The 12,197-nt window shown below is 32.1% G+C and overlaps 1 protein-coding gene across 1 annotated transcript in view; it reads right to left on the reverse strand.

Annotated features, from left to right (window-relative positions):
• Positions 1 to 524: 524 nt before the first annotated feature.
• The window catches only part of CDH19 (cadherin 19), a 151,528-nt gene continuing 139,855 nt past the window's right edge, over positions 525 to 12,197 (reverse strand). The window contains 4 exon segments of the mRNA XM_020985617.2: positions 525 to 1,546; positions 1,549 to 1,695; positions 4,970 to 5,221; positions 7,370 to 7,487. Coding sequence (XP_020841276.1) covers positions 1,206 to 1,546; positions 1,549 to 1,695; positions 4,970 to 5,221; positions 7,370 to 7,487 — 858 coding nt within the window. The 3' untranslated portion in view covers positions 525 to 1,205.

The raw sequence follows: 12,197 nt of genomic DNA on the forward strand, positions 1-12,197 counted from the left end.
ATATATGTGTATATATGTATGTATATATATATATATATATTTCAGAAACAGTAAAAGAAAAGACTTCTGAGCACATTTTATTCAATAATTTCCATCTAAAAACTAGAATGGGAAATGGATTTTAAAGTCTGACTTGACTTTGATGTGATAAAGAACCTTTTCTGAAGAGGTGGATTGAAATTAAAGTGTTTTACTATCTTATTATCTAATGTTAACCATAAAGTTTTATGTCCAGCAGCTTAGCATTTTAAAGTTCCTTAATACTGTTATAATAAAATGACTACTGCACCTAATTTTATATTCCATAATAAAAAACCTGTGCCAAGAAATCAGTCATCTTCTTAGCTCTTAATAAAAGAGAAAATGTCCTGAATTGTACAGTATTGGATTTTATGTAGTATAATAGACAATATAACTGATTATCATGTTTAAGATGAATATTGATTCAAGCTTGAAAATACTCCTCTTTTTTGTAACTTTACAATACCAGTGAAATGTTAATTATGAATTTAACACACTTCCAATAATTTCATAAAAATTCAAATTTAATGATTAATAAATGTTGACACTGCATAATAGATCTTCATTTTTATAGTGATAAAAGTATTTTTAGTTTTATCTTTGGAAAAATAAATAAATATCCCATAAGTGCTTCTTATACACATTCCCCTTTTTTTTTCCAGTCAAGTTTCCACCTTACTAAATATAACACACATTTTAAACACTGTAGCTTTGGCTAATCAATATAATCCTGCTATCTGCCTCACTTTGGAGATGTTTTAAAGATTAACTCAGGCAGAATATTTACAAGGGAAGACCTAGAGGAGTAAAAAGATTCTCCAGCAGGAACCCATTCATTCATTTAAGTATTCTTGAAACTTATATCACGCCATTAGGTCCTCCCAAAGACACAACTTATAAAATTTGATTCTGTCCACTGCTCAAGTTGCTCTTTAGATATGAGACAGGAGATAGCACTTAAGAAGAACCATTAACTCTTTGTGGTCACTAGGATGTAATTTAGAAGATGGTCGCAGTAAGTAATGGAGCAGATTCGATAATAGCCAGAAAGGCAAGAAAAGCTGATTGGCAATACAGAGATATAGAATCCACTTGTTTTCATATGGTCTGCTGATTTGTTGAATTTGGTTCACCACAGGATCACATATGCCCTGCTATATCTTTTTTTTTAATCTTCTATAAAACTAATTCTTTGCATGAAATCTGGAGCCATATATGCTTGCTAATTTTTTAAAGCGAGGTCCTAATTCAGTTAAGTAATCAAAATTCTGATCCGGATCTGAAATGCTTGACTCCAGGGAGCTAAGAGATCCAGCTAGTGACCCTGTTCCCTCAAATGCATAAGTCTGAAGAGAGTCAAAGGGAGGTGCACAAGGATCTGTATTGGCCTCTTCAAGCTTGGCCAAAATGAATTCCTTGAACACAGCACTGTCTGGGCCCACCTGCAGAGACTGCCTATATAGACTCCTGATCTCAGTACTGATATTTTTCCGAGTCTTTCTGCTCTCATTACAGTGCGGGTCCGCAGTGCTGCAATATCAAAAGCCTCTGTATCTTCTTCTCCACCTCCTTCATCATCATATCTGACAATATTCTCCCTAAATTCTTCACCCTTTTCAAGAAATAGAGCCTGTTTCTGTCTCTGCTTTAGGCCCAGGATCATGAAGACAAACACTGAAAAGAAAATACATGCAAACACAAAGGAAGCTTAATTAACTACTAGTAATATATTAAAAGAACAATATAACTTTACAAATCTTGTTATTGCTACAAGTTCAAAATATAAACCTTGCTTTATAGAGTTGGTATTTTATGAATATAAAGTGAATAAATTTGCTGCTGAGTAGCTAACTGTACAGGGGCTTGTAAAATGGATTAAGGTAATTTAGTAATCTTTTTTGGCTGATAGTTCAGAGTAATGAACCTGCCTCAGTATACCTGTACTATTTTGAGGTGGTTGGTTTTATAGCAGAAAGCATTGACAATCTATTTAAAATTTTTATTTTCTTTAATATCATCAAAATCCAAAGAAAAAGGGGGAAAAGCAAATGTCTTCTTTCTCTTCTATATGCGTTTGTAATTGCTTAAATATCCCTAGGGCTGCTTCAGAATTTTTTGGTGAACTGTATTCTTTAGACTTTTTTCTAAATGAAAGAAGAGCCCTCTATAGGAGACTAGATTTTTAAGTGGTATACATTCATTTATTTATCTAGATTCCTTTGTGAAATAACACTTTTTTCGAAGCAGTATTTCCATCATTTTAATTCAGGAGAATTTGTTTGTATAATCATAGAAGTTTTTATAGCAATTCAAGATCAGATTGTTGACCCAAGAAATCTATTATTTTTCAGTCATTTCAGTTGTGTCTTACTCTTTGTGACCCCATTTAAAGTTTTCTTTGGAAAGGTACTGAATCGGTCTGCCCTTTCCTTCTCCAGCTTATATTATAGATTGCGAAACTGAGGCAAAAAGGGTTCAGTAATTTGCCCAGGGCCATGAAGCCAGAAAATATCTAAGGCCAGATTTGGAATCAGGTCTTCCTAACTCCAGGCCTGACACTCAATCCACTCTGCCACCCAGCTACCCTATCATCACAACTTACAGAATTGCTATTCTTAAAGAGGCATGATTTAGTAATCAATACAGTTTATTCAAGGGAATAATAGAAACTGTAAAAGTTCAGCATCAACAGAATACCTATCAAGGCATTACCTGAAAGGTGGAATTATATTTAACATGTATATCATATTTGTTATCTTTAATAAGCTGACAAATAAGAAATCTCAATGTAAATCAAAAAAGAATGAACAAACAAAAACAAACAGACCTCAACCTTGTTTTGGGAACTTAACCAATAAGCTGCACTGGAAATAAAGTTGTCATACAAAGAATTGTTATTTATAATTTCCTGATAATAATATTGATGAATAAAAATTTAAGGAAAACATTTTAATAGATATCTCTATTAAATATACAAAATACTTGTAATCTCCAAGCTGGGTAAAATAAAAAGCTTCCAAATATTGAGACCTAGCAGAAGTTACTAAAATCATGTTGGAACAAGGTGAGATAAAGCTTATTCCCAATATCTGCTAATGGAGTTATTATGAAGATGCTTTCAGTAAGCCTACAAAAGATGAGAGTATACTACAGTATTTTTATTTAATGACAAAAAGCAGCAATTTGGTGCATCTTTGCAATAATTAATAGAACACTAAATACCAAATAACAATAGCTGGTAGTGACTTGTCTGAGGACCATTTCCATTTGAGCTCATTAATATATGAACATATCTAATAGCAACAATAATAATTACAGAAAAATACTAATTGATATATAGCATCTATGAATTGTAAAGCACTTTACAATCATTTATTTGAATAAATTAAAGTGTAATATATATTTGTGCGTGTGTGTGTGTGTGTGTGTGTGTGTATGCAGAAGAAGAAGCTTATCACAATTCCAAAAAGAATTAATTTATGGATTTTTTTTCCCTATCCAACCTTCATTCCCCAGGTCGTCATTCATGCAAAATGTCATTAAATATGGTATCAGCTCGAGAAGTTACTAAAGGCCCATTTTGCCTATGAATGGCCACTCTATTGCACTTACAAATACTATTTTTTTCTGTTTCTTGACTACAGTAACTTCTTAAGAGCACTCAAAACTATATATTATGTTATCCAATTCTGAAATTTTCCTCCTACATACAAAATTAAGAATCTTCTTGTCTCATTAACAGCTAGGATCAAGAGTTAAAAGAGAAGTTGCCATATATATAGGGATGTCTTTTTATTTTTCCCTCATCTCTGTATTTTTCTCTACCACTATCTTGGTTAACTTCGTACTTATCTTCCCCCCATTATTTTTCCTTTCCCTTCTATCATGCTTCTTATATGAACTTGTAATGAAAGTCAAACTGTATTAGGAAGAAAATGTTTTTCCATAGTTTACTAGCTGTGTGCCTTTACATGAGGTACTGATTATAGCATTTGAAAAATGGGAAAAAAAGTAACTTATCTTCTCTAGGGTAGAGAACTAAAGGAGATAATCTCTTGATGTGCTTTCAAGGAGCGATGATATCTGGGCCTTTTATTGTTAAGTCATTTGGTTGTGTCTGACTCCTGTGATCTTACTTGGAGTTTTCTTGGCAAAGATACTAGAGTGGCTTACAATTTCCTTTTCCATATCTGTGCCTAGCCCTCTATTATGAAACCAATCTCCCAACTCCCATTTGTTTCCCATGCTTTAAGCATGATTGTTTTTAGACAGATCATTCATAAGTGCTTTGGGGCTATGCATTATTTGTCAACTAGATGGGGCATTGGAGAGATAGCTGGGCCTGGAATAAAGAAGGTCTAAGTTCAATCTAGCCTCAGATACTTACTCGCTATATGATCCTGGACAAATCACTCAATTTATCTTTCTCAGTTTTCTCATCTGTAAAATGGGAATAATTGTACCTACCTCCCAGGGTTATTGTGAGGATCAAAAGTGTTAACATATATTAAGCACTTAGAAGACTATTTTACATATATATGTATGTATGTATGTATATGATTTGTAAGTATATATCTATATAAAACACTTTATAAATTCTAGCAATCATATAATAATTATTATTCATTTTTTTGAAAATAGACCATTGTTATGAATAAATTACAATTTTTTTATAATCACTCACAGATGCACATACTTATATACTATAATCATCACTTCACTGCAAAAGACTCTCTTTCAATTCATCAGTCTATGTCCCTCATTGGTATTTCAGTATTTCGAGTAATTTTATGTAATTTAATATGTCACAACAGTAAAGCAAATATATCCATATTCATATTGATCTTTTATGCTGTAGTAAAAAAGAACATAAAAATTTCTTACTGTATATGGATTATGTCATCTTATAAAAACAATCAATATCATAAAGCAATGCTGCATTTCTCACCTAATATTATTAGTATGCAGACCAAAATAGCAATTAAACCCTCTGGGCTGAAACCCATGGAAAACGTAAGAGCTCCATATGTACAGGACTGAGTACCATCATTCTCGTCACATTCACAGGCATGAATAGTAAGAGTATTTGTACTTGTAAGTGGTGGAATTCCATTGTCTGCAATTAAAATTGGCAGATAGAAGACAGGCTGTTCTTGGCGGCTAAAGCCACTCCTACTGGTCAGAATTCCAGCTGTGTTATCTAAATATTAATACAGAAACACAATTTAACAGCTCTTTCATTTAATGTAAAGTACAAAGAGGTGCAATTCAGCTAAAAGCACCAAAAAGCAAGGCAAATATAAATTTCTAAAAAGACAGAGTATATTGAGTAATCAGCCATCTTCATCAGTTATAGCATTACCTTAATCATAATTTTGTAAATATGGTAACATATTTTAAATCATTTTTCAAAATGCCATTTTCACTGCATAAATATGTGATGCAGGGGAACATTTTGTAAACTGTACATCATGACTCAAAGTGTTACAAAGACTAAATTAAACTTTCTCTTATATAAATTAATTTTATTATTTTCTCCAGTATACTTGAGTATAAACTATTTCTATTCAAACACATGGAAACTTTCTTTAATGACATCTGTTTGCCTCAAGTGCTATTATTACTTATAAAATATCCAGTTGAATAGTGCCAAAATAACATTAAAAATAACACTGGAAATCTGATTACTGGTAGTCATGGAAGAATTAAGGACTTCTTACAATAAAAACTTAATTAAAATATTGTATTTAAACCTGAGATTAAGAAAACTCCTTTTCTATTTAATATACAATGACCATTGAAAACATAGTACTGCTGATTTACCCAAATAATTAACCAAATGAATGTGAGATGCTTATTTAGGAGAGTTTGGAACTACTCATCTTTGAACCCCAAAAGATAAGCTGTAGGTTTTTTTCCCCTAGAGTAAATTAATCTGCGGTATAACAAAATTTTCTTGTCAGATTGCATTAAAATAATGTCCCCAATAATATAGTATTTTAGCATTTGAATCAATATCAGAACTGCATAGCATTAAAATAAACAGAAAAAAAAAGCCTTCATATAGGGTCGTCAAGAATTGATGCTTATACTTTAAATGCTCCGATAAATTAAATAAATATCAAAAGTTCTTTCATAATAAGTACAAAACAAACTGGTTCTGGAGTCAGAAGACCTAGCTAGATTCAGATTCAGACCCTTATAAACAACCTATTTGTTCCCCTAGATGAATCATTAAATCACTTTTTTTTTTAGATTTCTCATCTGTAAAATGAAGAATTTATAGACACAATGCCCTCTGAAGCATCTTATAGCTTTAGGATTTGATCCTATGACCCTAAACCATATGATCTTTGTTGTTAATCTTGTATTTTAACATATAATTTTGCTTAGATATTATTTTAAAGAAACAAAAAAATCTCTTTTTTATTTGAGAAAGTTCTAAAGGTAGCTGGTAATTTTTTTTGTTGTTGTCATTGTTGTTTGCTTGTTTGTTTTGATACAATAATTAACCTTAGGAGTACAGAAATCAAGGATACTTTGAGTTATTAAAGTATTATGTCTTTACAAATATTAATTATATAATAAAGTCAATTATTTACATGATGAAGCAAGTTATAATAAAGTTATACAACATCTGTATTTTTTTCTTTCCAGTTAGATTTTTTTAAAAATGATTGGTTAAACAATGATAGGTTAAGGCCAATTTTGTTTGAATATATTGATTTATGCATTCCTTAAAGTAGCATTCTTAGCCCCACACTCTTTTCCCTATTTTTGGGAGAACTTCATTACTCAAGTTGAGAAGGGGAAATAAGTCATGAGAAGTCAATGATAGCTCTTTTTTTCTATTTGAGAATATAGGCAGAATAATTGCAGAGACAAGTACAGTCACCAGTTAATGATTATAAATGTATTTTAATAAATCAACCCAACATATCTAAGAAACAGACATACATCAACCCTTTCATGGTTAAAAGTAGAAAACAGCATTACTTACAGATATAAAAAAAAAGTCAGCATTAGAAGTGCAATTTGCACTTAAAGGGCTCAGTTCCTTTGCCATTCAGTGTTTCTATGTCATACTAAAACATATAACTACTAAGCATTTATTAAAAAAAATACTTTCTTCTTTGTTCCGATTTTAAGAGAAACAGTTGCTATAATTCAGACTACCATAATAAATATGTTGCTTCTCCATTTTCATTCTTGTTACTGTGATCTAATTTCCAACATTATATTGAAATGAAGGAAAATCATTTGCAAAACGTGATTTTATTAACACCCATTGTATGCATGCAAAACTTCATGAAGAAAGGTGTGAAAGGTTGGGTCTAAGTGACACTACCTTGATTATCTCTGACTGTAAAACTCAAGTTGCTTGTGGCTTCTGTAGACAGATTGAAGGAAAACAAATGGTCTTCTACAGAGTCATCCCTATCCACAGCACTGATGGTTTGAATAAGCTGGAAAATAAAACAAACAAAAAAAATACACATCCACCTCCAATTCCCCATGCCCAAACACATCATTTAAAAAGTAAAATAGAAACTACTAGAGAACCAACTTTGTTTTCAACTTAATATAAAAAGGAATTTGAATATTAGCTTCTATGATCTGCTAATGTTATTGTTTTCCTACTTTTATCAACAACATAACAGGCAGGGTTTTTGTTTTTCTAACATATTTTCTAAAGTGCTATTCTACTCTAAGTTCTCTATTGATTTGAGTAAAGAATGCATTAAAAACTTGAGGATAATGTGAATCACTTTTCTTAATCATCAGTTTCTAGCATAAATCTTTCATAGTAAATCCTCTCTTCTTTATATTTCCTAACATGGAACATAAACTGATAATAATGTGAACAATATATTTCACGAATATCTCATTTACTCCAAGACCATGAAAGAGGAGCTCAAACAGATCATTATTGCCAAAGAAATACATCAAAACTTCACGTACATGTATATACTTATAAATACATATAGATATACGTATGTCCATTCACATAATTTGTATGTCAGAACAAATTACCCTATACATATATATATATATATATATATATATATATATATATATATAATATATATATATATATATATATATATATATATATATATATATATATATATATATATATATATATATATATATATATATTTATATTCATTAATGCTAAAAATCAAACTATGAATCATGGAAATTAGTGTTCTGATTTTTCAAAGTTTTTAAAAATCAGTATATCACAAAAGGACTTACTTGAAAGATCAAAAATTCAAATATTTATATCAGTCATATCATTTAAACTCAAGAACAACCAGCCTTATAGATATGAACTAGTTCCAGCACCTCTCTATGAATAAATATTTAATAATTTTGTCATATATTATGTTCATGAAAGCATCAACTAAAACTAATAAACTTTATGTAAAGATTTGTAGGAAAGACAATTCAACTTTCATTGTCTGTGTTTTATTTCTAACAATCTATGTCTCAGTTTTCCCATCTGTAAAATCTGGATAATAACACCTATTTAACAGAGTTGCTGTGAGGGTCAAATGAGATAATATGTGAAGGGCTTTGCAGAACTTAAAGTACTTTATAAATGCTAAGATCGTAGATCATACTATGCAATATAAGAGACTTTGAGTGGGGAAAGCCAAGATTATGATAAGTATGAGGTTAATTAATATGACACTATGCAGGGTAAATTAGAGAAGATTGAAAAAGAAAAGGGTGACACTGGAAATAAGATAGAAAAGAAGTGTAGAACAATGTGGAAAATTAAAAAAATGAAATAAATCTTATATTTAGATTGAAACATCAGCTGCACTGGTATAGTACTGAATAGGGGAAGATGTTATTTTAGAACTCTTCATATGAAAAATACATTGGAATTTTAGTGGTCTGAATACTCTGAGTCAACTGTCCAAGATGGCAGTAAATCCACACCTGTGATTTTATTTCTGTAAGGAACTCCTGGTGTAGAAGCACTCTACATTGAAGTAGGCTAGTAAATACTCTGTAGCTATAATTTAAAAAAAATTATTGAGGTAAATGAGAGGATAAATAACTTGTTCAAGGTCACACAACTGTTATTTGTCAGAAGCAGGATTCCGACAGTTGATTGTTGATTGTTCTGGTTGGTCTGTCTGTCTTATGTCTTTTCATATCTCCAACTCAGATTCTAAAGGAATCTTCCTAAAGTGCAGGTCTGATCATGTCAGTTTTCCATTCAATAAACTACCGTGTCTCCCTGTTACATTTGGAATCTAATATAAAAACTTCTGTGGGATTTTAATAGCTTTCATAACCTGGTAGATTCTTATCTTTCCAGTCTTTTTGGTGCTGCGACACTAGCTTCCTTGCTATTCCCCATCCAACACATTCCATCCCCCAACTCTGTGCATTTTCACTGGTTATTCCCAAAAACTAGAACTTTTCCCCACCTAATCTATACCTGCTAGATTCCTTGGCTCCTGTCAAGTCTTACATAAAACCTGACCTTTGCAAGGAGTGAATATTGAATATTTCAAACTAGATGCCCCCAGAGAAATCTTAAAACTCAATGTACCTAAAACTGAACTCCCCCACAATGTCATCAAACTTTATTACTTCTGTTAAAGTCAGTACCATGAGTCTATTCTCTCAGGTATGTTACTCTGGCAGTATTCTGAATATCTAATACTCTCTTACTTATCCAATGAGTTTTCAAATCTTCCTATTTTTTTTCAGTGACCACAGTTTATTACCATTTAGTTGCATTACACAGCAAAAAGTGCATCAAACTAGAGTGTCACATTGGGCACACAGGTAGGGGATAATGATTCCATATGTAGATTAAGGCTGATTACTGAACAAGAAGAAACTCAGCTTAATAATGATCTTCTTTCAGCTTTCTAATCTTGTTCCTATGATGCTCAGTTTCTTTCTGGAGGCATTGTATCTCCTTCTCATGGTGGGTAATTTCTTCCTGATGGTGTTTCCTCAGGGAAGACAGTTTCTCTCGGTTCTTCTCTCAGAAGTAGCAGTCCTCCTCAGCCTTCTCCCTCTTGCTGAAGGCTTCGCTGGCATCCCAGATGGCACCGGCACCACAGCCGACCTCGCCAACCAGGTTGCCACTAAACTGGTGGGAGTAGTCCAACTTGTAGGCCCAGGCCTTTATGTTTTTGGCTGCCACAGCTGTACAAGCCATGCTCGCTGCTCTAGCTAATGCAGAGCCCACCTCTCTGCAGCCTGGAGACTTTACAATCTCCCTATTTCTACCTTGAAAACAATTCTCTCAGCTGACCCCTTCTCTATTAATGAAACTACTACCTTATATCAGGTACTCATCATCCCTTCCTTTGATTTTTGAAACAGCCTTCTAATTGGCCTCCATGTATAAATTCTCTCACCATCCAGTTCATCCTATATATTTCTGACAAAGTGTTTTCCTTAAATTCAGATGTGACTACATGATTCAACTATTCAATTAATTCTACTGGCTTCCTATTGTCTCTAGAATACATTACAAACTTCTTATTTACTTTTCAAAGCCCTATATAATCTAGATGCAATCAATCTTCCAAGATTCATTGCATATTATTGCCCCTCTTACACTCTGAAATTTGGCTAACCTGCCTTATTTTTTTCCTCACACTCTTATTTCCATGCTTTTTCACTGTCCTTTCCCCACACATAGAATGTACTCTCTCCTACTTATATTCACCTCATACATGCACTCACTTTCTTTAAGATGAGGCCAAAGCATCAACTCCCTTTTGAAGCCATTTTGGATTTCCTCAATACTAAAGATTTTCCTTCCCAAATAACTTGTATTTAAATACTTTGTATATATTTGTATGTATTTATTTTATATTTTGTAGTATAAAATATGTCCTCAGAATCTTAGTATATTGTAAATTTTTAAAACTTTAGAAATATAAATGCTACAAATTCACCAAAACAATATTTGAAAAGTTATTTATTTAAAATTTTAACATATTATTATTTTTAATAAAATTCAATGTAACCACTGTCTTCTGCTATGAATTTCACTAATCAGTTTTTGAATTTTGGAAAAACTTTAATCATCTGCTGGCCAATAACTGAAAAAAATTACATTTGTATTCTTAGCCTTAAGATCATGTATGTGAGGTTTGATGTAACCCCCATGAGAAAAAAAAGTCTAATGGAGATTGATCAGATTCTTCTTCCCTCCATTCTCTTTTTTCTCAAAGGGTTTGAAAAGAGAGAGAGAGAGAGGGAAAGAGAAAGAGAGAGAGAGAGAGAGAGAGAGAGAGAGAGAGAGAGAGAGAGAGAGAGAGAGAGAGAGAAACATAAACAGAGAGAAACAGAGACAGAGACAGAGAGAACATATATATACCTATATATGTATTATTTTTTTTTAAAGAATGTAATCTCCTTAAGAGTAGGGACTGCCTTTGCTTTTGTATTAATATCCACAAGGCTTAGCACAGTGACAGGCATTAGAAACTTTTTTTCATTCATTCATTATAGAAATTAGTATAGCCTAAACCAACATAAATCATATGATCCTCTCAATAATTGGAAACGATGACAGTAAACTTTTGACAAAATAGAATACTGAGAAGGGATTTTTTGAATGTGAATGACATTTTATTTTTTTAAATTATTTAGTATTTTATTTTTCCCATGTAAAGACAATTTTAGCATTTGTTTTTTAAAATTTTGAGTTCCAAATTTTCTCATTTCCTCCCTCCTCAACATCCTCATTGAGAAGATAAGCAATTCAATATAGGTTATACATGAGCAGTCATGCAAAAAATATTTCCATATTAGTCATGTTATGAAAGATAACACAAACCCAAAAAAAACTCAAGAAAATTGAAGAAAGTACATTTCTTTTCCTTGGCCAGGAATGGGGTTAAGTGACTTGCCCAGCGTCACACAGCTAGTAAGTGTCAAGCATCTGAGGTCACATTTGAACTCAGGGCCTCCTGACTCCAGAGCTGGTGCTCTATCCACTAAGCCACCTAGCTATACCAAAAAATATGTTTCAATCTGTATTCAGACACCATTACTTCTTTGTCTGGGTATGGATAGTATTTTTCATTATAAATCCTTCAGAATTGTTTTAGCTTATTGTATTGCTTAAAATAGCTAAGTCATTCACAGCTGATCAAACTACAATATTGCTGTTACTTTGTACA

The sequence above is a fragment of the Phascolarctos cinereus genome, unplaced genomic scaffold (genome assembly GCF_003287225.1).
Source record: "Phascolarctos cinereus isolate Bilbo 61053 unplaced genomic scaffold, phaCin_HiC Scaffold_4;HRSCAF=312, whole genome shotgun sequence".
Taxonomy (NCBI): domain Eukaryota; kingdom Metazoa; phylum Chordata; class Mammalia; order Diprotodontia; family Phascolarctidae; genus Phascolarctos; species Phascolarctos cinereus.